Source organism: Camelus bactrianus, chromosome 5 (genome assembly GCF_048773025.1).
Source record: "Camelus bactrianus isolate YW-2024 breed Bactrian camel chromosome 5, ASM4877302v1, whole genome shotgun sequence".
In the NCBI taxonomy this organism is placed as follows: Eukaryota; Metazoa; Chordata; class Mammalia; order Artiodactyla; family Camelidae; genus Camelus; species Camelus bactrianus.
The window spans coordinates 54,982,465-55,009,246 of record NC_133543.1 but is presented as its reverse complement, the minus strand read 5'-3'; the positions used below and the strand labels follow the sequence as shown (position 1 = coordinate 55,009,246).

Sequence of the window (26,782 nt, the reverse complement as noted above, 5' to 3'; positions counted from 1 at the left end):
TGCCAATGATATAAAGAAAAAAGAATACAAAACCAAAATCAAATCAAGTTGCCTGTGTCCTTCAAAATTTCCAAATTTACAGACAAAGCTTTTTAACTTATCTCAGTGGACCACTCTCATAGGGCTAAGGAAAACCTTAATGCAATTTTACTATAAATAATGGCTCAGTTGCTGCTTATAAAAAGTCCCTATTAGAATTTTGGCTGAAAGGGAACAGATTTTTCAGTTAGACTGGGGCTTGAAATCTGGCTTCTGCCATTTACCAGTTAGTTGTGTGACTCTATCCAAATTACTTTTTTTTTTCTCTTTTTAACCTTTCTGATACTATTTCCTCATCTGTAAACTGGGGATATCAGCCAACTCATATCTTTTCCTTTATTAGGAACTATTTTTTTTTTTTTGAAAGAAGCTTCCAGTGTCACAATTTCTGTACAAGTATTACATTCATTGGAACAAATACTTGAAAGCTGGTTGAAGGCCAGGACCTGTATGAATGAATTCCTTCTACACATGGAGCTCATAGTGTAGTCAGGTGTGGGTGAGATAAGATGAAACCTTAATATTAACAATAGTCTTTATTATTGTTTATGAGGTTTTCCTATATGTGCTAGGTACTGTTGCTGAAAGTTTTACACATAGTATCTCAATTTAGCCTCATAACTTGGTGAGGTGGGTCTTAACGGCCTCATTTTGTCTAGGAGGAAATTGAAGTCCAGACAGGTTACTTTGTCTAGGGTCACACAGCTGAGTAGTGGAATCCAGATTGGAACATACACGTCCCAGATTGGAATTCCAAGGCCCCTGTTCGTAACCACCCAGAGGAAAGGGGAGGTGGGGTTGGAACTGGCTGTATTAAACGCATTCTGGGATCCAGCACCTATCAAACGCCTGTTTAACAATAAGGCGACTAATGTCTCTTTAGATATTAAGCTTCCCTTAGCCCTTTTTTCCTTCAGCAAAGTTTAACAGCTTCTCACCATGTGGATTGACTGCAGAAAGTTATAGGAATTTAAGACGAGCTGGGGCCGTGGTCCCCGAGGACTCAGTTGGCGGCCAAGCAGGGCTGGCAAGGCTCATCGCCAGACCTCAGGCGACCCCCATCGCCAGACCTCAGGCGACCCCTCTCCAAGTCCGAGGGTGCTTCGAGGTCCAGCGGGTGAAGTGTGGGGCCGCAGAGCGGCGAGCGAGCGTGTACGGGCGACGCTGGGCGCGCACCGTGAGGAAGCTGAGATCTGGAGCCGAGTAGCCCCACGTGCAGAGGGCGGAAGACGCGCGCTCCGGGGTGGGATGCGGTCAGGAGGGCCCAGGCGGTAGCTCCCGCTCCCGCCCTCTGTGGGGCCGCGCGGCCCCTCCCACCCTGCTCCCGCCTCCCGGACAGCCGGGTTAGTGGGCGGGGCGAGAGGGCAAAAGGGGTGGGCCGGGGCAGGGAGGGGCGGGGCGCGCAGCCTGCGCGCAGGTGCCGCCGGGCTCCCGGCCCGCCCGTTCCGCTGCCGCCGCCGACGTGCGTGCCGCTCGGCGGAGGGGCCGGGCCTGCGCTCTCTCCTTCCTCCCCGCCTCCCGCTCCCGACAGGACCCATCTCCTGCTGCCGCTGGGACCCCGTGTCATCGCCCGCCCCGAGCACGGTGAGGCCCTCGGGGAACCTCCGGGTATGCTCCCCGCCGCGTTTTCGACCCCATGGCCCGTTGCTCTGAGGCCCGCGTCAGGCCAAGGCCGCGTGGCCGGGATGGGGCGAGGGCAGCGGGCGGCGTGGGGTGTGTGGATGAATGAGGCGCTCTCGGACTAGGCCGCGCGTCCCGAGAGCGGCCCACGCGTCACCCGGCACACTCTGGGAAAAGCCTTCTCCGGAGGCCGGGACAACCAGTGGCCCAGTCGAGCGGGGGAAGATGTTGGGTGAGGCCCCGTTTGGGCTGGGCGGCTGGCCACCCCTCGGTAGGAGGCCAGGGGACTGGAGAGTTCTCTGCTCCTGGAGCTGTGCCTCGGAGACCTGGGGTTTGGCTGGGAACAGGTGTGAGTTAAGACACTGAGAAGGGAGATTCCTAGCCCTCGGAGTCAGGGATCAGAAGCTGGGATGAGCAGGGCCTCAGCGTGGCCCCGGAAGGTTCAACTGGAGCCAGAAGACAGGGACAGTTTGAGTTCCCAGCTTATAAAACGCGAGGTTAGCAATCCTCATGAGTTGAGTTTGCAGTACTAAAGTGGGATCAATTCTACACGGAGGAACTTGGAGTCAGGTTGGCAGGGACCAAGAATGTTTCGACCTGTAACAAAAAGGGGTAGTGAATCCATTTACGACTAGGAATAACCGAAGGGTAGATTCCAAAGGTTGCTTGAGTGGACTGATGAGTTGTACCTACAGTGCCAGAGGTAGAAGAGACTTGTTGGAAAGACCTTGATAATAGCGGCATGTGTTCATTCATGTGAAAAATGGTGCTTGTCGGTAAATGGGAAAGAACAGGTTCCAGATTAAGGGGAGGAGGGAAATGGTTTGGTGGGCGGTGACTCGGGGTGCTGGTGGTTCTAGAATGGATTTGCTTTGACGCTCTTACCTATGCTCCTGCTTCCAAATACTTTCATTCGTATAATGACACGTCAGGTTAAGAAAGTATTTTGTGAACAGAGTTGCTGGAGGATTGGCAGCTAAATTTTATTTTTAATTTCTGATGCCACATATTTTTTAGATTAGTTTTTCCAGGACTTCTCAGGAGTGACTGCTTTGACAACTATCAGAATTGGATCTGTTAACAGAATTTTTTTTTTTTCATTTTTGTTGAAAAATAAAGTGAATTTAGCTCTGTGTCAGTTTTGGATTGATATATACAGTGTGCTTTATTCTTAATCTGTTATTCAGTAATGCATTTTGTGTGATGAAATACTTTTTTGCTCGATGGGCATAGTAAAAAATTTTGTTCATATGTGTGTTTTGACATTTCAGATGCCTCCCAAAAAGGGAAGTGATGGAATTAAACCACCTCCAATCATTGGACGATTTGGAACCTCCTTGAAAACTGGTATTGTTGGATTGCCAAATGTTGGGTAGGTGGATGTTGGGCTTTTCTCATTTTCATCTTGTAAATATTTTGGCTCCTGTTGTAGAAATGGGAACTCATGAGATAATTAAAATTTAAATTGAAGAAAAGAGGCTAGGAAGCTGGAATATTAATATGTTGCAAAACAAGGTTTTCATTTAGATGTATCTTATTTTTGGTTTTCTACACAGATACTGTGTTGAAACTTGTTACTTATAGTGTGTGTCTTGCTAAACTTGGAGGAAGAAGCAATGGGAGTTTAAACATCAAGTTGAACCATATCAGTTCTGTTTGCTTGAAACACTGTTGGGAGACACACAGTAATGAATTTAAGTGGAACTAGAGTAGTTTAAATTAGATTGTTGTGCTGGCTGGCTATGTAGGGGTCCTAGGTTGGCTACCAGAGGCCATGAAGTAGGATACTTTAGGAAATAGTTTTAAAAGGCCCTTTATAAATCTGAATAGATTCTCGGGAGATCAGGAGTCAGATGGCTGAATTTTTACTGGAGAAGAAGGTGACAATTTTAAACTTAATATTGGAATTTGCTAGATAAAAGGGTATCTGTTACAAAGTGGTTACATCTGAAAGTTGTGAGAGCAGAATTTTGAGTTCTGTAATGTTTAAAATTAAAGTGAATTATTCATCACAAATAACACAGTAATAGGAAATATTTGTGGGGTTTATTATACAAATCTATACACATGCAACTTGGATGTTCAAAGTCTACTTTTTCCTTATTTGCCCTTCTATTTTAATACCTTTTACTAATATTAAAATGTAAAATGTCTAGAAGTAATTAGGATATACTAAGGAATAACAGATCCAGTATCGATTTATTAAAGTGACTGAAAGTATTTTGTTACGTGCTTTTTGGGCGTTTAGTTTGGCAGCAGGTAAGACAACGGAGTTCTTTCGTGTGTCCCTTGGAGTCTCTGTCACAGAGATTGCTTAGTGAACGGAGCATGGTGTGACCAAGTAAGGCAGTTCTGAAATTCTTGTAATGTAAAAGATGACAAGTGTGGCTGTCCTAATTTCAGTCTGGAGCCTGAGAGGTTTGCATTTTGAGGGGGTTTCCTGCTGTGATATAGGCTGCTTGCAAAGTAAGACTAAGTGGAGAATGGGAATATAAGCAAAACAAATAATTAAGCAAAGTACTGTAGGGTGCTGTCAATAAACTTGAAAGCAAGATATGATCATTATGTATGTGTGTGTATTGCATTAGTAAGCAAGACAGTTTTCAGATATTAACATACTTCTCTTATTGTAGAATCATTGCAGTCAGTGCAGCTTGACTTTAAATGGGACTACTTTAAAATGAGGCATCTTAAAAAGTGTTTCCTGTATGAGCTTTTTAGCTTAGAGCATAATAAAATCAATATATATATATGTAAATAATCTAAGATATTTTATTATCTAGTATAAATGTGCTATTTATGCCTTTAAATTAAATACTTTAAATACTTTCTCCCAGTTTTATTCAGGTATACTTTATAAACAGTAAAATTCACTCATGTTAATAATGTACAGTTTGAGGAGTTTTGTGTTTGGTTATGAACACTCCTTTTTACAGAATGATATTATATTACCTGTGTCAGGTGCAGGTTCTTTGTAAGCAACATAGATTCTGGCTGTCTTAAGCAAGAGAAAGAGACTTATTGGAAGGAGAGCGTTGAAGGCCAAGCTAAACAGCCAGGCCTCAGAAAGAACAGGAGCTAAGGTGGTGCTGGCAGAGATGGGTCCACGTGGAGCTCAGCCATATGAACTGAGCTTCTAGGTGTTTCCCATCTCCTGCTCTCTCTCCAGTGATGCAGATTCCTGTGTAAGAAGATCTGATTGGACCTCAGGGTAGACCTACAAGACATTGTTTGGGGAGAGGGGTCAATTCTCTATAAAGGATGGCCTGCTGATCAAAAATAAGAATATTTAGTACAGAAACCATCTAAAGAATTTTGTGATTTTTAGAGAACTGAATGAATAGGAAGTTTTGCTTTTTAGTAACCATAAGGCTGATTACCTAGAAACTTAGAGGTAAAATTCATAGCTAACAATAACTGATGTTTATTGAACACTTACTATATGCCAGTCACTCTTCTGAGAGCTTTATATGTATTATATAATTTAATCAGTGGTTTAACCTCTTCCCCCTCCCCTTCCCATTAGAATTTAAATTCCATGAAGGCAAGGATTGTCTTGTTCTTGTTGTTATAGTCCTAGCACCTAGACTGATATCAAGAACTTCATAAACACTCAGTAATTATTTATGAATGGGATAGTTTTTCCACCCTTGATGCCATGTGTAGGTTTAATGATAAGAAGGCATGTTTTAATGGCCACTTTTAATGAAATGGAAAAAATACTAAACCAAGAGTGTGAACATTTGGTTTCTAGATTTGTTCTGCTTTTTCTTAACCAAATGACCTTTATAAATTAGCTCCTCTTGGGCCAGTATACTACTGTAGGTGTGAGGCTTGGAGGCTGTTGGGGAAAACTACTTTTTTTTAAGGATTTATTTTTTTAGAGAAGTTTTAGGTTCACAGCAGATTTGAGGGGAGGGTGTGGAGATTTCTCATATACCCCTGGCCCTTATACAAGCATTATCAACATCCTGTACAAGAGTGGTATATTTGTTATCATTGATGAACTTACATTGACACATCATAATCACCCAGTGTCCGTAGTTTACCTAAGGGTACACCCATGGTGTTGTACTTTCTATGGGTTTGGACAAATGTATAAAGACCTTTGTGCACCATTATAGTATCATACAGAGTTGTTTCACTGTCCTAAAAATCCTCTGCTGCTCCTATTCACATACCCTCCCAAACCACTAAGTTCTTTACTGTCTCCATACTTTGGTCTTTTCCAGAATGTCATATAGTTGGAATCGTACAGTATGTAGCCTTATCAGATTGGCTTCTTTTACTTGGTAGTATGTATTTAAGTTCCCTCCACGTCTTTTCCTGAGTTAAACAGCTTATTTCTTTTTAGTGCTGAATATTATTCCATTGCCTGAATGTACCATAGTTTATTTATCCATTCATCAACTGAAGGACATCTTAGTTTGCTTCCAAGTTTTGGCAGTTATGAATAAAACTGCTTGCTATAAACATCCATGTGCAGGTTTTTATGTGGACATAAATTTTCAACTTGTTTTGGTAAATACCAAAGAGCATGGTTGCTGGATTGTATGGTAAGAATATGCTTAGTTTTATAAGGAACTTCGGAAGTGGCTGTACTATTTTGCATTTCCACTAGCAATGAATAAGAGCTCTTGTTGCTCCATATCCTTGTCAGCATTTTGTGTTGTCAGGGTTCTGAATTTTGGCCATTTTAATGGGTGTGTAATGGTATTCCATTGTTTTAATTTGCATTTCCCTGATGACATATAATGTGAAGCATCTTTTCTTATACTTATTATTTGTCATCTCTGTATTTTCCATGGTGGGACATGTGTAAGGTCTTTGGCCTGTTTTTAAATCAGGTTGCTTATTTTCTTATTATTGTTTTAAGAGTTCTTTGTATGTTTTGGATAACAGCCCTTTATCAGATGTGTCTTTTACAGATATTTTCTCCGAGTCCGTGGCTTGTCTTCCCATTCTCTTGACATTGACATTGTCTTTTGCAGAATAGAGGGTTTTCAGTTTAATGAAGTCTAACTTACCATTTCTTTCATGGATCATGCCTTTGGTATTGTATCTAAAAAGTCATTTCCATACCCAAGTTCATCTAGATTTTCTTCTATTGTCTAGGAGTTTTATAGTTTTGTATTTTATGCTTTTTGTGATCCATTTGAGTCAATTTTTGTGAAGGAAGTACAGTCTGTGCCTAGATTCTTTTTTTTTTTTTTTTTTTTTTGGCATGTGGATGTCCAGTTGTTCCAGCATCATTTGTTGAAAAGACTATCTTTGCTCCATTGTGTTGCCATTGCTTGAGAAACTACATTTTGGTATTCTAGGCTTCTTTACTGTGTCATGGGACAGCTCTTCTCATTACTACCATTGCATGAAATGCGATGAGGTTCAGTTGAGGGTGTCAGAGAACCCCAAATAACTTTTGCTTAAACAGACATTTATTTTTTATGTAGAAGTGTAAACTTTGCAGTCCTAGATTGGTATAGTGACTTGCTGTATGAAGTCCTTGAAACCCCAGCTCCTTTCAACTCATACCTTGGCAATCCCAGAGATGTGGCCTTTCATTTTCATGTTCCAAAGAGTTGTGAATTCCAGACAGCTGTTTATCTGAAGGTCAGAAGGCCAAACAACTTTCCCTGAAGTCTATTAGGGATTTTTTCTTGTAAGCTACCACACTGTGCTTCTGGTAGCATTCCTTTGTCCAAATGGAGTCATAAGAATTTATTTTCAGGAAAGGCTAGGAAATGTAGTCTTTATTTTGATGGCCATATGTTCAGTTAAAAATTCTGTTACTATGAAAGAAGGAGAGAATTGATATTGGGAGACAACTCAATACTCTATTCTAATACTCAGCAGTTGCCCTAGGGGAGTATTTGTCTTGCTTAGTTGATGCTTCTGGGAATGTCCTTTGGTTGTTCCTACAACTTGCCTTTTTGCAGTTTGCAAGAGACCAACCATAGTCTTTGAAACCTATATCCTGTTGTTGAGGAAAACATTGTAAGAAATGCTTTAAAACAATCACAAGATAATTATGTTCAGTGTTTCAGTTATCTATTGTTGTATAGCAAACCACTCCAAAAGTTTGTGGTTTAAAACAGTAACTATTATTTCTCATTATTCTGTAGGTTAGTTGGGTGAGTCTTAACTTTTGGTCTCACTTGGGATCCTTTATATGGCTGCATTCAGCAGGTAGCTAGTCAGGATTGGAAGGTCCAAGATGGCCACACCCACAGGGCTGGGACCTTATCAGGTTGGCTAGAAGTCCGGGGATATCTTCCTTTACTTGGCTTCTTGTTCTCCAAGTGGTCGCCCGCCCAAGCTTATTTATAGCATGGTGGCTAGCTCCCAAGAGAGGGAAAATGTGACAGTGGCCCAGGACACTTCTACCTATTTATTTTGGTCAAAGCAAGTTGTGACACCAGCCCAGAGACAAGGAAAGAAGGGAAATAGAGTAAGCCTAGTGTTGGGAGAAGTGGCAAAGAAAGTGTGGCCATCTTGAATTCACTGTAGTCTCCTATTTTCCTAATATAATTTGTGTGACTCCCATTTGTTCCCTGGGGAGGTCTTCCTGGCTGATTCTTAGCTTCTTGTTCTTGCTGAAGGGGTATCATCTTGATTGCTTGAAGAAACTCACCGGAGGAAGATTATTCTCTAAGTGCTCAAAAAATAACTGGCTTTTTAAATGCATATATTTATTTCTCATGCTGGCCAGATATTTTCCAATATTTGATTATAAAAAATTTCATGTACAGAAAAGCCACTGAATTTTTATATGGAATATTGTTTCTTATATATACATTATTCTGTTATGTTTATCTCTGGGATAGATTATATTTTCCTTTTATAGTTGTAACTTCTTAAAATATTCCAGTTATTGCTATTAATAATTAATTTTTTTGCAGATTGCTTGCATGCACTAGTTTGAAATTGATGTGGAAATGAAGGTACCACGGTAGTGCAAATGGTATATTTTAACTATTTTTTAGATCATTAAAGGCCTTTTAAAAATACTTCCTTTGACAAAATCTATAGCAAAAGACAATAGTGATCTGTTTTACTTTATTTTTGTTTTTTTGGTGGGGGAAGGAGGTAATTTGATTGATTTCCTTCCTTCCTTTCTTCCTTCTTTCCTTCCTTCCTTCCTTCCTTCCTTCCTTCATGGAGGTACTGGGGATTAAACCCAGGACCTCATGCATGCTAAGCATGGGCTCTACTGCTGAGCTCTACCATTCCCCTGACAATAGTGATCTGATTGCCAAAGCTGGTACTCATTTTTGTCCTTAATGTACTTCACCTCGCTGTCCTATTTGACAGTTAGTAACTCCCCACCTCTCTTACTCTTCCTTCAGTCCTTTATGCTTGCTACACTTCCTGTGTTTGCTCTCTAATATTAGATTTCTGTCCTTGGCTGTCTTCTCTTTTATACTTTCTCCCTGGGCAGTCTCATCCTCTCCTGATTTTAATCATCTATTGGTTTCTGTTTTCTAATGTATATGTCCTGCTCAGGTTGCATCTGAGTTCCAGATTCATATACCTAACTGCCCTGAATATCTCCAGTTAAATATCTTCACTTAGTATGACTAAAACTGAGCTCATTTCCTCTTGCATTCCCTATCTTGGGTAATAATACTACTTTCCACCCAGATACTTGAGAGATTTATCTTTGCATACTTTCTCCTTAATTGAATTTTTCAGTAGGGCACCAAACCTGCTGCAGATAATCTCTCTGATTTGTTTTCTTCACATTTTCATTTCCACTCATTTCTTACTTGAATTATTCCAGAGGCTTCTTAAGTGGGCTTTCTGTCAGAGCATTATTTATAGTGATTCTTATTGTTTTTGCCCCAGTGAGTTTTTTTTTTTTTAATTTTTAAATTGAAGTATAACATATACAGTAAAATGTGAAAACTTTAAGTGCACATATCAGATTTTTACATTTTAATTCACTCATGTAACCAGTACCCACATCAAGATCTAGGACAAATCCGGTGTCACAAAATACTTCCTGGTACCCCTTCCCAGTCAGTCCTGTCCTTCCTAGGATAACCATGTTCCAACTTCTGTTACCACATTGATTAGTTTGCCTGATACAGATAGAATCACACACTATACACTCTTTATGTCGTTTATAAGTCAACATTATGTCTGTGAGATTATACAATATATTTACCCATTTTGCTGTTGATGGGCACTTAGATTGTTTCCATTTCTGTTTTGAACATTCATGTACATGTCTTTTGGTGGGTAGACCTAAGCATTCACTTCTATTGGGTGAATGGATACACTCACCCTCTGCACTCCCATCCCCTTACTGCCCCACCTCTAGGAATTAAATAGCTTTAGGCAGATACTACCACACAATTTTCCAAAGTGGTCGTTCTAATTTATAGTGCCCATCTTGTAATAGAGTGCTAATTGCTCTGCATTCTCACCAGCACTTGGTATTGTCATTCTTTTTCATTTTGACCATTCTTGTGTATAGTATCTCATTTTGCATATCTCTGATAGCTAATGATTTTGAGCATTTTTTCATATGTTTACTGGACATCTTTTTTTTCTTATTAATGATTAGTTTTTTTAAAATTATGGATATAGATTCTTTATTGGATATGTATTAGAACTACCTCTTCCCAGTCTGCATGACTTTCTTGCTTAAGATTAAATAAAAATTGTTTTTGAAGTAGATTCACAGTTTAAAAAATTTCACACTTGGAAAGCTCATTAAAAAAAATTCTTATATGAGGTCTGCTACATTCCCCAAATGTTAACCTAGTACAGTTTATAAGAATCAGGAAATTAGCGTTGATTTACCAATTGTTTCACTATTGTCCATTTTCTGGTCCAGGATCTAATCTAGGATTACGTATATGTTGCATTTAATTGTTCTGTCTCCTTAGTTTCCCTTAATCTGGAACAGTTTCTTAGTTTCTCTTTGTCTTTCATGCCCTTGATTCTTTTGAAGAATGCTGGCCACTTATGGTAGGCCCTTAATTGAGGTTTATCTAATATTTCCATGTGATTAAATTCAAGTTATGCAATTTTGGGCGCAGAAGTGACATGTGCTTCTTAGTGTATTCTATCAGGAAGCACACAATGTTGATTTGTCCCATTACTAGTGATGTGAACTTTGATAACTTATCTAAGGAGGTGTCAGACTAATTTCTTCACTGAAAGGCTTACTGTATTTCCCACTGCAATTAATAAATATATCCTATGGGGGATACTTTGAAATGACGTAAATATAGTGTTTCTCATACTTTTGCCCCCCAGTTTTGGCATGTATTAATGATTCTTCTTTGAAATAGTTATTATTGTGGTGATTTTAAAATTTCTATTGTTCCTTCTGCATTTATAGAAGGAACAATTTATAAAAGGAACAATGGAAATTCTATTGTATAGAATTCTGTTGTAAAGAAGAATCTCCCTTTTATTCATGCAAATTATTTATAATTTATTTATATCAGGATCAATTTTATTTTGTTGGTTATAACGTGCTACTGTTGTTATTTATTTTGTTGTTCAAATTGCCGAGATTTGGCCATCAGGAGACTTCCTGTTCTCTCGTATTCCTTTGGACGTGTCCTCTGTTTTTTGAATATTTTCTACTTTCTGGCTGTGTATTATGTTCCAGGCTTATTTGTACTTTTTCTGCCCCAGCTTTGGAATAAACAAATTTGTATGTTGATGCATGTTTTCATCTCTCTTGGGTGTATACTTAGGAGTGGAATTTCTGGGTTATATGTGACTGTTTGACTATTTGAGGAGCTGCCAAGCTTTTCTAAAGTGACTATGTCATTCTGTGTTCCCACAGCAATATATGTGGGGTCTTTAACTGAGGTATAGTTGACTTACAATATTATATTAGTTTCAGGGGTGCAACATAGTGCACTCATAAATAGACTCAAAATTTTTATAGATTATACTTTATTTATAGTTATTATGAATTATTGGCTGTATTCAGTGCTGTGCAATATATCCTTGTAGCTAATAATTTACTTTATACATAGTAGTTTGTACCTCTTACTTCCCTACCCCTATCTTTCCCCTCCTCCTTCCCTGTCCCCATTGGTAACCTCTAGTTTCAGAATGCTTGGGAAGGGATTGACCTAACTAAATACACATCTCTCTACATTTATGCCAGAAAAGATTATGCTAGGTATAGGTGAAATGATACTGGTGCTGCTAGGTACTTTAGGAGTAAAATCGATTTTGTGTATGATGTGAGACTAGCTGTCATTTATAACAAAGATTCTTAGGGGAAATGATTTTCAAATAGTCCTGATAGACTGAGATAGGAGCATAACCTAATTGTAAATCTTGAGCTGCATTATTTTCAATTTCATTCATTTCTGTTAGTAAAAACATGTATCTCCCCAGCACCCTTTCTGAATTGGTTTTATAATCCTCAAATCTTATTTGAGCATTGAAATTAGAGTCAGATAAATTTTTCTCAGTGTTAGCCTAGGAATTGATTTGAAATTATTTTATTCCTTCTAGGAAATCTACCTTCTTCAATGTATTAACCAATAGTCAAGCTTCAGCAGAAAACTTCCCATTCTGCACTATTGATCCGAATGAGAGCAGAGTACCTGTGCCAGATGAAAGGTTTGACTTTCTTTGCCAGTACCACAAACCAGCAAGGTAAGAAAAATCTTTTTGTCATTGTTTATTTGGTGGCCTTGTACAGAATGAGTAAATATATGTAGTGATATATTTAAAAGCATGTAGAAGGGTTTTTTGTTTTTGTTTTTTGTTTTTGTAAAATTAATGTAGCATAGTTTTGGGTGATTATAAAAGTAATGTAAAGCATGGAGAAGGGTGAGAAAGGATACATCCATTATTAGCATTGCAGTTATTTTTTTCTGGGGAGTATGAAGTAGAGGGAGAAGTTAGTCTGTATTAGGTGGTCTCATTCATGTAAAATTATACATGTATGTATGCATTCATGGGAAATGTGTGAAATGAAGATCACAAACTGATGGTTATCTCTGGGTAATGCAATCTTTAGGTCATTTTTTTGTTTATTTCTTGTTTTTCTCTGTTTTTTGAAATTTTTATAATAAGGAGATATTATATATTTAATTAGAAAAAATAAGATAATACAGGTGTGTAGGAAGTTCAGACTGTAGAGATATATGAAGAGAGGAGTAAAAGTCACCTCTGCTTCTACTTTGATATAATTAATGGGTATAAATACTTTGGAGGTAGATCCTTCCATACTTTTCTGTGAATGTGCATACATGTATTTATAGCAAGAGGCTACTTTTTAACTTGGAGTATTATTAATATTTTTCTAGATTAAAAATGCACATATAATTTCTAATATAATAATTATATTCAATACTATATTATATGAATGTGCACAGTTTATTTACCATTTTTCTATTATTGAGAATTCAGTTTGCTTTTAGTTTTTTTAGTTTGTCTATTTTGAATGTGGTGATAATCCCAAGTTTCTGTTTCCAGCCCTGAACTCTGTTGAACTCCAGATATATATCTAACCACCTCCTTGACATGACACTTAGATGACTAAACAGGTGCCTCGGACGTGACATGTCCAGAATGGACTTCCTGATTTCACTCTGCCTTATGTCAAATTTGTTCTTTCTCAGGACTTTTATAAGTCAATAAGTAGCAGTATTATTTTTCCAGTTGCTAAGTTAAAGTCCAAGATTTATCCATGATTCTTCTCTTTCCTCACCCCTACATCCAGTCTATCAGAAATTCCTATGAGTTGTAAGTAGAAAATATATAATGGATTCATTTACTTCTCTTACTCTTATCCACTAGTTTTAGCATCTATTGATTTTTTTTTGATGAATTAAGTATTACTGTGTTGATTGTCACGTGATGATTTTGTGATTCCACCATTTTTCTTCATTTATTAGTTGGCATTCTACTATAAGAAAAGCTTCCTTGTTTTCATTTATTCATTCATGTAATTATTTATATCAGTGTTACTCACTTGGTTATAATCTGTCACAATCATTGGATATAGCTCAAATTATATCCCTTAAACTGGTTCCTCAAGCTGACTTTTGTATCCTTTAAAAAATCTTTTTATTTTTAAATGATTTGAATTTTATATAAAAGCTGCAAAATTATACATAGAATGCTTATATGCCCTTCACTCAAATTTCTCTGAACCTTTGAAAATAAGTTGCAGATACAGTGCCACATTGCACTTTAATCCTTCAGTTTGTATTTACTAAATACAGATACTCTCCTACATAACCACAGTAAGCAGTTATAATCAGGATGTTGACGTTGATCTAATATTACCATCTAATTCACAGATTCCATTTAGATTTCTCCAGTTGTCTCAATAATGTGCTTTTTTGCTCAGTCTCCTTGTAGGTAGCAAATCTCTCAAACTCACCAGGTTGTCGCCCAGTTTAGACACTCTTGCTTGGGCCCTGTCTATGCTGGGCTGCTCTTCTGCCCAGATACCTTCTTTGTACAGGCTCCAGCTGCTGTTGGGCTGCCTTCTCTCCTTGCTCTGACACTCTCCTTGTGTGAGCCTTTGCCACTTCCCAACTGTATGGTCATATGACATTGCTGAAATTTTTCAGAAACACGAAGAGAACAACAATGACAAAAAAGCCCTTGGACTTAAAATTTGTTGAAATTTTAGGCAGTGACGGAATTTATTTCTCAAAATTTCTCTTGCATTTTCTTTATTGGTAAACATTGGTTAAATGCTTTTATGGAAATAAAAAGATTGAATGGGAACCCATCTTCATTTTTTTCCATAACTTATGGCCTCTTTGTGGTCAAGCAAAGAATTGACAATAATTCATAGTATTCTTGCTACCCCAAACTTATCTGTTATATTGCAAGTTCTCAAATTTTTTTGTGTGTTTTTGATGAAAAAATATCTTCCTCATTATTTTAGTCTATTTCTACTGAAGAAAAACTTATAAATATTTTTGGTATTCTGTGTTCATTATACTGTAATGATTAAAAAGATTTTTAACCTTATCATTTTAGTCTCAAGAAAATTTCATATGGTCTAAAAACATTATTTTGCTCAAGTAGTCTTAAAATTATTGGTACAGTATTAAATTAGGACTCAAGTTTTTATTTTTTGAGATATTATATTAATCCTGGCCTTAAATTGAGAATCAGAATTAAGAAACTCATTTTTATTAGAAACCAGAATCTCAGAGCTATAGATTATCCTGTCTAGTTTCTTCATAAAAAGAAACTGAAGCACAGAAAGGGGGAATGATTTGAAGGTCACATAGATAGTTAATGTCAACCAGTAATGGAACCCAAGACTTCTTGCTTCAAGTTCAAGGCCTTTTCACTCATATCTATGCTGCTCTACTTCATATTTGTCATATGGGTGATATGTTTTAGTTGTAAGAAATTATATTATTTAGGATGAGTTTGGTTGCACTTAGTATTTTGGCTTAAAAAATTTATTGAGTTAGTAACAGGTAGCTTGGTATTTAGTGTTGGTTTTAGCACCCTACTTGTGTCATCAAGGACCTAGCTTTGTTCCCCTCTCCATTACACTTTATCAACTTGATAATAAGATTGCCTTCCCCTGTAGGCTTAATTGTCAGAATATATAAACAGCTCATAGAACTTAATAAGAAAAAAACCAAACAACCCAGTCTAAAAATGGTCAGAAGACCTAAACAAGCAATTCTCCATTGAAGATATACAAATGGTCAATAGGTACATGAAAAAATGCTCAATATCACTAATTATCAGAGAAATGCAAATCAAAACTACAATGAGGTATCACCTCACACCAGTCAGAATGGCCATCATTCAAAAGTCCACAAACAATAAATGCTGGAGAGGGTGTTGAGAAAAGGGAACCTTCCTATACTGTTGGTGGGAATGTAGTTTGGTGCAGCCGTTATGGAAAACAGTATGGAGATTCCTCAAAAAGCTAAAAATAGATTTACCATATGATCCAGCAATCCTACTCCTGGGCATATGTCCAGAGGGAACCTTAATTCAAAAAGACACATGCACCCCAATGTTCATAGCAGCCCTTTGCAATAGCCAAGACAATAGAAACAATCTAAATGTTCATCAACAGATGACTGGATAAAGAAGCTGTGGTGTATTTATACAATGGAATACTACTCAGTGATAAAAAAAGAATAAAATAATGCCATTTGCAGCAACATGGATGGCCCTGGAGAATGTCATTCTAAGTGAAGAAAGCCAGAAAGGGAAAGAAAAATACCATATGATATCACTTATATGTGGAATTTTTTTTAAAAAAGACAATTGAACTTATTTACAAAAAGAAACAGAGTCACAGACATAGAAAACAAATTTATGGTTACCAGGGGAGGAAGAGGGTGGGAAGGGATAAATTGGGAGTTCAAGATTTGCGGATACTAACTAATATACATAAAATAGACAAACGATAAGTATACTGTATAGCACAGGGAACTATATTCAATATCTTGTAGTAACTTATGGTGAAAAAGAATATTGAAAACAAATATATGTATGCTCCTATATGACTAAAGTATTGTGCTGTACACCAGAAATTAACACAACATTGTAAACTGACTATACTTCAATAAAAATATATATAAAACATCAAGAATATGCTGAATTCACAAGAAAATTAACTTAACATGGTCAATTTTTTAAAACACTTATTTAAAATGCCTTCCTGCTAATGCTTCATCAATAACACATTTTAATGACAGATCTTTAGTTTTAACTTAAATATTTAAGGATAATTGTATTTTGAAGAGGTCTTAAAAAGACTACAGTATTCCATTGTGGATTAGACAGAAGCTGTCTCTCATCAGGAAAGACTTCCAAAACAGGGCTCTTTTTTTTTTTTAATTTTTAAATGTTTTTTCCCCATTTTTATTGAAGTATAGAACAATGTTTAATGTTAAATGTTTAAATTAAAAAAAAATTGCCTTCCCCTTTAGTCATAGGATGCCTTGCAAATCTTGAAACTGTGTACTTTCTCATGAATGTCTGGAGTGAAGGAAGAGGGGTTTGCTTCTAGAAGCTCTCTCAGAGGACTGATGAGCTTCTGTATTCAAGAACCCTCTTAATGCTCTCTGGCAAACCACTCTGTCAGTCTTTCCAGGCAAATGGAGCAAGACAAAGATGCTGTAATCATTAATTGTGCCCAGGGGATGAGGTTAAACTGTTTAGTATAGGCCCAGGCTACATGCTTCTTTCTAGAGCTAGGTGTAGAGCCAGCTTCTCTAAAGCTCTGGGCTGTACTTGGGAGGTATGGCCAGCCAAATGACAATCAGTAAGTCACTAAGAGAAGGAGCAAAGGATGCCAGGGAGGCAACCACAATATCTAAAAAAAACCTAACCACATTTTGTGTATGTTTTCTGTGGATTTGCTGGTAACAATTATGAAGTAATTTCTATTTGTATAAAGGATATTTTATAGAACAATTATTTTAAAAGGACTTATTTTCCATGCAAATAATAGGGAAGTATTTTGTGGAACTTTTAAGTTGTATTTTATCATGTAATAAAATTGACATTCTGAAAAATGAATACTCTTGAAAATGGACAAAGTATACATATATACCATACAGCTTTGTCGTATGACACTGAAAGCAGCTTTATTTGCTCATATACTTTAATCTCCATTTCTACATGGCTGACTGGTTTTCCTAACTTGGTTTCTGTTCTGTGTTAACTGTTACTTTACTGTGTCTGATTCTGTTGCTGTTGTTAACAACTAGGTTATTAATATGCTAATAGCTAGTTCACATCATTACATGCACTTTTGGGCTGTATAACTTGTGTGGTGCTTAAATGCAGACCCAGATATCCTGTATTTGAATCCCAATTTTGTCAGTATTAGCTTAGTGATTCTGCATGCAGTAGATTTCTTAACCCCTCTAAGGCTCAATTTCCTCATCTGTTAAGTGGGTTTAATAAATAACACCTACTGTATAAAGTTGTTTTGAACTTGGGAATGACAACACATGTAACGCACTTAGTCCAGTTCCTGTCACAAAGTACTAGTTGAGTGTGTCGGTTCATTCTATGATGATTACATTGCCTGTGACTTATACTCTTTAAACATTCTCCACTGCTTTCGTGTATGTGTGCATGTGTCAATGGAACAGTATGATAAAATTAATGATGTGATGTGAGTTTTAATTTTTAGAGACAGAATAAAAATATCTATTCTGCTTTAAAGTTTTTTCCCTTCATTTTCCTGGGTAAGAAAGTCCTAATGTTATAGAAATAATTTCTTGTTTAAAAAATTTTTCTTTGTATTCATTTATCAGATCATTAGCCCTGAGAGTCTAGAACAAAACATTGTTCTAGAAAGGAAAGAATTAACTCATGTAACCTGTTTAGGAAAGCTACTTGGTTAACAAACAGGTTCTTAGTACTATTTTATAATAAAATCGTCTTTTGTTTTTCAGCAAAATTCCTGCCTTTCTAAATGTAGTGGATATTGCTGGTCTTGTGAAAGGAGCTCACAATGGGCAAGGTCTGGGAAATGCCTTTTTGTCTCATATTAGTGCCTGTGATGGAATCTTTCATCTAACACGTAAGTACAGTTGTTTATTTAATTGATTTTACCATGATCCAAGTTTTCTTTCCATTATTGCTCAAATAAAATTAATAAATAATAAAATAGGATTCGCTTAGCTTCAAATGATGAATCGCGGATTCTTCTGTTAATTTTGACTTTAATGTTATTAAGTGTTATCTCCATATGAGAAGGTTTATTCCATAGCAAGTATATGCTGTGTTGCTGTTATATTCTAATTGAATTTGATCCTGTTCTGGATTAGACCCATTGAGAGGTGTTTCTATGTGGAAGTAACTTTGCTGATTGTAAAGGCATTTTGAAATTTTTTAACTTACGGGACTTTTCTGCATTCTTGCTTTTCCATGTGTTGAGAAGGCAGAATTGATAGAGGAGGGGATTCCACTATCTGAGAGGAGAGAAAAGCATCCAGGTTATTTATTAGGGATGAAAGGATTAAGGAGAAGCTATAGGTCAGCTAGTCCTTAATGGAAAGAGGGACATAAAGCAAAGGGAGAAAATAGGTAGAACTATGTGTTCGTTTGTGTTCTTTTGACTGTAAAAGTGAGCCAAGAACATAACAGTTCTCTGAAAAAATAGAAAGTTTTAGGTTAAGGCTCCAGTCAAAGACTGCATTTTATGGTAATAGTATTATAATAAGCAAATTAATGCAAACGAAGGAAGCATCAATTAGAGATGGGGTCCAGCTGTGGGCTGGTTTAGTGTTTTTGTTAGTTACTAGTCCTTGACTTGATAACTATAAGCAATTGAGAATGAGCATTTAGAAAATTTTATAGCAATTTGAAAATTTTTTTTGTCATTTATATTTAATTAAAAAATTGTGCCAGTGTTTTTGTATGTCTTTTAAAAAATTCATTTGCCTAGTTATTAATTTTTATTGTATTTTACAAAAGTCCACCGCAGGTAGTTTGAGAAGCACTAGTCTAGTAGCTTTACCTTGGATCGAGGTTTGGAGACACCTTCTGATAGGGTTCGTGGTGCAGGCAAAGAATAAGGTTATATACTTGTGTGTGGGGGGATTCAGTTATGTTGAGTAGTGTTACCTAATGTCTGTACGTTGGTAGGAGCCTCTGTTTTCCTGACAGGTTGTTTTTTCACTGGTTCTGGTGACTGATGTGTGAGTTTCAAAAAGAGAGTGGAATCAAGTGTGACTCCTAGGTTTCTGGACTGCATCAGTTGAATGACTCTTGATGCCACTCACTGAAGTGTTAAATACAGAAGGAGCAGCAAGTCTTAGGAGAGAGTTGATGAGTTCAGTTTGGAATAGTGTTTTGAATGTACACCTGGGACTTCCAGATAGGAATGTCTTTAAGAAAGTAGTGTTGATAGGGTAGGTGTGACAGGAAGATGGGGGAAGAGAAGTGAAGGATTCAGTGTGAGTGATTGAACTGATGCGTGGCATAGAGCTTAGTTTAGGGTAGCTTAGAGCTTACCATAGGATAGGAGTGAAAGGAGGAAAGGACTGAAAAATGGATGCCTCATGGATCTGTTTCTTGATGAGGTTCAGGAATAGATTTGCTGACTGTGAGCAGATGTGTGATTAGGGAAGGATATTTGATTTAAAATTTTCAGAGGTAGAGCAGTTTAGGGTGATGGTAAGTTCCTGAGAATAGCTTGAAACCATTACTATATGTCATAAAGTCTTTGATTTTGTTGTCCTTTGTGTAATATACATCTGATATATTTTTCTAACCTATAGGGGAAAAATGAATTTGGTTAGGAGCATACATACTTTATTGTATTTCATTCAGGCTAAAGACATTGTTAAGAAAGGAAAAAAATCCAGTTAAACTAGGTAATGTATTTTCTTACAGCAATTGATTTAAAAAATGTTAAACTGAAAATATGCATCTTAGAATTGATGAAATACTTTATGTATTATTTGTATAATGCACAGAACACACAGTGATGACATTTATAACAAGAACTTTTAAAAAACCTTCATAGAATTATAGGCAGTAAAAAAGACTTGTAGAGAATAAAAGGATAAAGTGATTACTTTGACGCTATGAAAACTGAGGAGTCTATCATTCCAAATTATATATTTTCATCTTCAACAGATTATGAAATATGAGTGTGAAATAAGATTTTATCTTTAATATTACTCTTTATTTAAGGATTATTTTCTTCAAATATCTTAGTCACCAGAAATGCAGTTTGTTTGTTTATTTACTATTCATTAATTAAATAGTAAATGCTTTCTGTTCTGGGTGCTGGAAATATGTATAGTAGGTAGCAGAAGCTAATATAGTCTCTGGTTTTGTGAAACTTCTAGTCTAGTGTTAGAAATAAACATTGAATAATTATATTAATAAATGTGTAATTACATTGTTGGATTTGGACTTTTATTAAAAACACATACTGTGAATTGTTTACTTATTTGCTTAAAATAAGTTTGAAATTTATTTTAATTCTTCATTTTTTATTTTGGTAAGAAAAATCCATTTTTTATGTTTATATCTTTTAATTTCTCTGTTTTTGTTCTATACAGTTTGTTTCAACTACTAAGGATGAGGGCAGTATAGAAGGATATATATTAGTGTGTTAGGGCACTTTGAAGCTTTCCATTAGAACCTCAAAAGAGAGAGAAAAAGTTATCAATGGGAAGTTTTGGTTTATTACTGAATTTTAATTTATTAATGCTATGTTTCTTTCTATTAGTTTGATTTTAAAAAATTAACTTGCCCCTCACCTTGTTTACATCTTTTGGTTATTGGATGTAAATGTATACATTGTATTAAAAATTTATACGTGTTTTAAATGTAAATAGTTATTTTGACAGGTTTACTTTGGCTGTTAAGTCTTTTTTTTGTTGTTGTTAACTTGAAAATCTAGTAATTTTGAAAAGCACTTTTTAAAAAAATTGCAGTATAGTTGACTTAAAAAATATATTAGTTTCAGGGTACAATAGAGTGATTTAATATTTTTATGTATTGTACTTCATGTAAAGATACTATGAAATATTGGTTATGTTCCCTGTACTGTACATTACATCCTTATAACTTATTTATAAATTATAGAAAGCCTAGTTGTTTGTACTTCTTAGTGGCTTTAAATCTTTAGATCACTCTGTCTTACTCATTTGACACATCATTTGTGGAGGACCTTTTTAAAAGTGTGTTGGATACTGAGGGATGTAATCATGGGTAAAAACAGATATGACTGTCCCTCATGGAGCTTATAATCCAGTGGAGGAGACAGAAATTGAATAAATGGTCGTATAAATACTAGATGTCATTCTCCAATTTTGTGCAAAGAAGAGAGACTCTGTGTGTGTGTGTGTGTGTGTGTGTGTGTGTGTGTGTGTGTGTGTGGTGTTACCTTGGGGAAGTGATGGCTCTGCCTAGAGGGTGAGAGCTGGTAAGTCAGTGGAAGGAGGAAAGGAGAGATTTACTATTCATAGTAACTGGCTTGTTTCAAAGGCCCTCATGCAATGAAACGCAGATAGGATGAATGGCAAGGAGTAAGAGTGATGGAAAAGAGCCCGGGAGGTAGTTGGGTATTCACCATGTCCACCATATTAAGGATTTTCTTCTCTAATGGCTTAAGTGTAAAGTTTTGAATGGAGACTTGGGACAGGGAGGCAGATTAAACTGTTCCCAGGAGTTATTCAATTGAGTTGCATTTTTAATGTTTCAAGAAATCAAATTGGAGTTAGGCATCAATAATTGGAAACTTTATTGTTATAAAAATATATTTTTCTAGTTACTAATAATGACTTCCATTGATGAAGTCTTAGCCTGAAAAACATAGAATACTTCTTTTGTAAAAGGGTCTGTATACATCACATAGTTTCCTTACTCCTCAAATAGCAGTTGCTTTTTTTTCCCCATTGTGCAGTTTGTTGCCTAATGTATAGGTATTTCAGACCCCTCCCTCCATCAGTCCTTTAGAGTTCTCTTTAAAATTTTATTTTCAATAGTTCTCTTATTTACAAAGTACACTAAGGACAGGAGAGATGCTAGAAATAATAAAAGATTGTGTTGTTCACATGTATGCAGATCTGGAGTTACATTTTGTCTTTTTTTAATTGAAGTATTGTCAGGTTACAATGTTGTGTCAATTTCTGGTGTACAGCATAGTGTTTCAGTCATACATATGCATACATGTATTTCCTTTTCATATTCTTTTTTGTTACAGGTTACTACAAGATATTGAATATAGTTCTCTGTGCTATACAGATGAAACTTATTTATCTGTTTTATGTATACTTGTCTTTTAAAATGTATTTTTAGAGTTACTATATACTAACTCATAGCTGTGGATTCAGTTACATAAACAGAAATTTATCTTTCACTAAACAAGTATTGCTAAAGTTGAAGTGAGTCTTAACAGGTTAGTTATTCATATAAGCTGAGTTAGCTTTAGCCTTTGCATAATCAGGTAAGTAGTCACAACTGTTTTCTTCTAATTTATTTTCCATTATTTTGATTTAGATAGAAAATATGTGCAGTAAAGTAATGTAAAATGCACAGATCCGAAGTGCACAGCTGGATGCATTTGTACACTTGTATACACTTGTGTAACCACCACATAGATCAAGATAGAGAACATTTCTGTCACCCTTTTCAGCCAGTCCCCCACTCGGGATAATGACTCTTCTCACTTCTATTATCAGTTAGTTTTGCTTATTCTTGAACTTCATATAAATGTAATCGCACATTCTCTATCCTTTTCTGCCTTCCTCCTTTCTCTCAACATTATGTCTGTGAGATTCATCCCTATTGTGTCCATTGGTATTGATAATTTGTACTTTTGTTAAGTTAAAAATTTGGATTTTATCCACTTCACAAGTGATCTGCAGGATTATGTCACTTAGTTAACAGTTGATGCTCTATCAACACACTCTGAATAAATTTTAGTGGGAAGACGTTTGGGGCCAAAAGGAGAGCCAGCAAGTTTTTGTAGTACTTCATGGAGGAAATAATAAGCACTGGATTTCAGAAAACTGTCAGTGGCAATTGGAGAGAAAGCAAATTTGAGAGACTTTGTGAAGAAGGGATAGGAATTTAATGATAGGCTTTTCTTACATCTCCTATAAACAGAAGTCTCCTCAAATAAGACTGTTTGCCAAAGATTCAGTATAGAATAGGGGAACAGCAACCATATTATTGGAAGCAAATTCTTTTAAAATTTATACATGCAGTAATTTCTAACAGGTGTTTTATTTAGAAAAATATTAATTTTTCTCTAGGGTTTAGTGAGCCAACGTGACTTGCTTTTACCAATTTTTAGATGCAGTATAACTTCCTGTCGTTAGATTTTTAAAGCTTTGAACATGACGAGGCTATTGATTTTACTGAATCCTTAGTTTTTTTAAGCTGGCATTAGAAGTTTTGAAGTGATTTTTCAACGGGAAGCTATCTGTTGTGTGTTACCTGAAGGACAGCACCTTTGGCAGTATCACTGCACCCAATGTTAAGCTGTTTATAGATGAAACTTGTTTCTCAACAGCTGCTTAGAGATATGACCTTGTAGGCTAGAAACAAGAATTCTGCTTTCTGAGCTATGGGACAGTTTTATTTCCAATTTAGAAACATGTATGAGGTTTGGATTTATAGAACTAATAATTATGAAGTATATAAACATTTATTAGTTATAGAGAACAAAATTTCAAATATAATTTGATTATTTTCAGCTAAATTGATTTGCATGTGCATGTGTGATGTCAGTGGTAATGCTGAGAGTATGGGTTAATGGTGTCCTGATCTTTCCAGTTCTGTTCTCCAGTTGCTTCTTAAATTTTCTTCCTGTGGATTTATTTTGAAAATTTTGTTTGAACTTCAGTTGCATTTATTATTTTGCTCTACTGACTTCTAAAAGGAACTTTACAGTGAAAGACAAACACATTAAAATAACAGGAAAATGACAAAGGCCAATTAATGAAGAATGGGAATTAAAACGAATGGGATGGATGGACTGTCAGGAATCTGAGTACATGATAACATATAACCAACACCAAATAAAATATTGAAATTGAGAATAAATCTTACCATTGAGCATCCAAAACAGCCAAGGCAAAGAGAAAAAATTATACGTTGTCTAATTTCATATATATCTGTTATATATCAGAAGAGATACCCTTTCCTAGCTCTAAATTGAAATTTATTGCATCTTTGTAGGGGAGACCTGAGGCACAGCCCCCTGTGTAGTGTTTGCTGTTAGTTTGCATCAAAGGCAGTAGTTTGGAAACAATCTTTTACCTCCTCCTGTAAAACTTGATGAAAATAGAGGGCAGCATTAGTTTTTTTTTTTTCCCTGAAGTATTCATCTTTTCTGGAGTATTTACCTATACTGTTTTATATAATAGTATAGGTTTGTAGCTCCAATTCATATAAGGGATAAAATGTAGGGAACCAAGGTTGACTGTAGAGTTAGCATGTTTTTAAACTACTTCTTCAGGATGTGAGCAGGCTTTGGCAGTTGTGGCATGGCAAGCAATTCAATATTAACTTTATTACCATATGTCTGAATTGTTGGCATTTTATTTTGATTTCCAGAAGAAGGGAAATGATTATTAACCACCTGGTATGTATTAGGTACTATGGTAGATCTTTCTAATGTATTATTCTATTTAATCTTAACAGTTCTGCAGCTGTACGGATGAGGGTATTGAGAAAGAAAGGCCAAGTAGTTTTCCTAGGGTACATAGCTAGTAAATTGGGCATCGAGCCGTCTTTCTTCTTTAAGGTTTTTTCTCTTTCTAGTTTTTTCACTATACCATACTACTGTTGTACATTTTTAGATCTAAATGTTTGAGATCTATATAGTAAACATGTTCAAGATACATGTATCTGTGTATGTGCGTGTGTGTGTGTGCGCGTGTGTGAGAGAGAGAAAGAGAGAGAAAGAAAATTCAAGTGCTTGGTGTACATTGTTTTTCAGAGACTACCTTCTCTGCACAGAGGTGACCTACAGGCATATCTGAAGACTTTTCTGAAGAGACAAGTCCTATATAGTGATTTTTTTTTTTTTAAGAATTAGGTTATAGTTTTAATCTTTTGTTGTCATCAAATATTTATTAAGTACTTACTAGGTGCCAGGCTCTGTGCTAAGTGCTTTATGTGAGGAATTTCATTTAATTCCCAGAACAAGTCAGAAGTAGGTACAGAGAGGTTAGGAAATTTGTCCAGTGTTACAGAGCTGGTGGCTGGTGTACTTGGGAATAGTACTCAGTAAGGCAAGGCTAACTCCAAAACCTGCATTGTAAGCTTTTGCACCAGTGCTGACCAATAGAAATACAGTGTGAGCTATATATATAATTGAAAATTTTCTGATAGCCACATTAAAAAAGTAAAAGGTGAAATTAACTTTAATAACATTTAATCTATCAAAATATTATTTCAACATGTAGTCAGTTTGAAAAATTATTGATACATTTTTTATGCCATGTTTTTGAAATCTGGTGTGTAATTAATACTTAGAGCACATCTCCATTTGGACTAAACACATTTCAAGTACTTTATAGTCATATGTGGCTAGTAGCTACAGTGTTGAACAGATCAGCTCTGCTCTATATTCATAGAAAGAAATTTGAAGAGGATCATCAAATTGTTGATAGTTTTTTTGGCAAATAGAACTGGGGTGGTGAGAGAGATGGGTGACTTTATTTTTTTACTTTAGACTCTTGGCTTTTTTTTAGTGAACATGTACTATTCTGATTTATAAAACATGAGGAATTTTCTTATTTAAATACCAATGTAAGATATGCACAAATGATTCAAATAAAATTCTCAAGAGTTGTGCATTAACACAATGAGAAGATGACTTTGGCTTAGAATGTTGTGATTCTGGAGTTGTCATTGATCTATTGTGATCTCTATAAAATGTTTAGTTTTTAAGCAGTGCTAATCAGGATGGTTCTGCCACGATGATTTAGTTAAGGAGTTTACTCTCAGATAACTAAATTAGAGGGTTCTGTTGTTAAAGAATTTACTTCCTTGATAGCTCCCACAGCATTATATTTAGATAGTTTGTTCTGCCATAAAATGATACTTGCATTTCTAAGATTCCTTAGTGAAAGTGTGTATGTGTGTGTGTATGTATGTGTGTGTGTGTTAAGGGGAGAAGAGGAGGCTATGGGAGAGGCAGGACTGCCTTTATTTCTCTTTGTCCTAATAACAAGCTAAGTCTATTTTGTGCACTTATCTCTTCCCTTTCCATGTATTCTTGGTAAGAAGATATCTGCGGAGCCTTATCTGTGTCCTTGCCAAGTAGAGTCAGGAACTGGCCACCTAACCTAAGCTGGACTTTGAAAGACTGGAAGATTGAGATTGAGAACTCAGTATTTCATTTCATCTGTTTTTTTTTCCCCCCAAGAGTAAGAATGATAATAGGAAAAGAAGCATAGTCTTCTAAATAGATTCTTAGCATTTTTATTGTCTTTACACCAATTATTTTAGCATGCACAGTGTCGTCACCTAAACAAAATTCCTTTGTTGATTGGTCAAAGCTCGGAAACCCTTGCTAGCCATGCCAGCCCATTATTGTTCGAGATCAGTAGCCATCTACTTATATCAAAAAGTATCACCTTATTATGGATTGAATTATATGCAATTTAGGTACAAAAACTTGTGCTTTAGAAAAAAATGAGCA

At 36.1% G+C, this 26,782-nt stretch overlaps 1 protein-coding gene across 2 annotated transcripts in view; it reads left to right on the top strand.

Annotated features, from left to right (window-relative positions):
* The first annotated feature begins 1,482 nt into the window (after positions 1-1,482).
* The window catches only part of OLA1 (Obg like ATPase 1), a 138,433-nt gene continuing 113,133 nt past the window's right edge, over positions 1,483-26,782 (top strand). Inside the window, exons 1-4 of one of the 2 annotated variants that reach the window (XM_074363903.1) lie at positions 1,483-1,623; positions 2,931-3,031; positions 12,154-12,297; positions 18,057-18,184. In XM_074363903.1, the coding sequence (XP_074220004.1) occupies positions 2,931-3,031; positions 12,154-12,297; positions 18,057-18,184 (373 nt within the window). In that variant the 5' untranslated portion in view covers positions 1,483-1,623. Of the gene's footprint in view, positions 1,648-2,930; positions 3,032-12,153; positions 12,298-18,056; positions 18,185-26,782 lie in introns of both variants that reach the window. The other variant, XM_074363904.1, reaches the window with a different exon arrangement.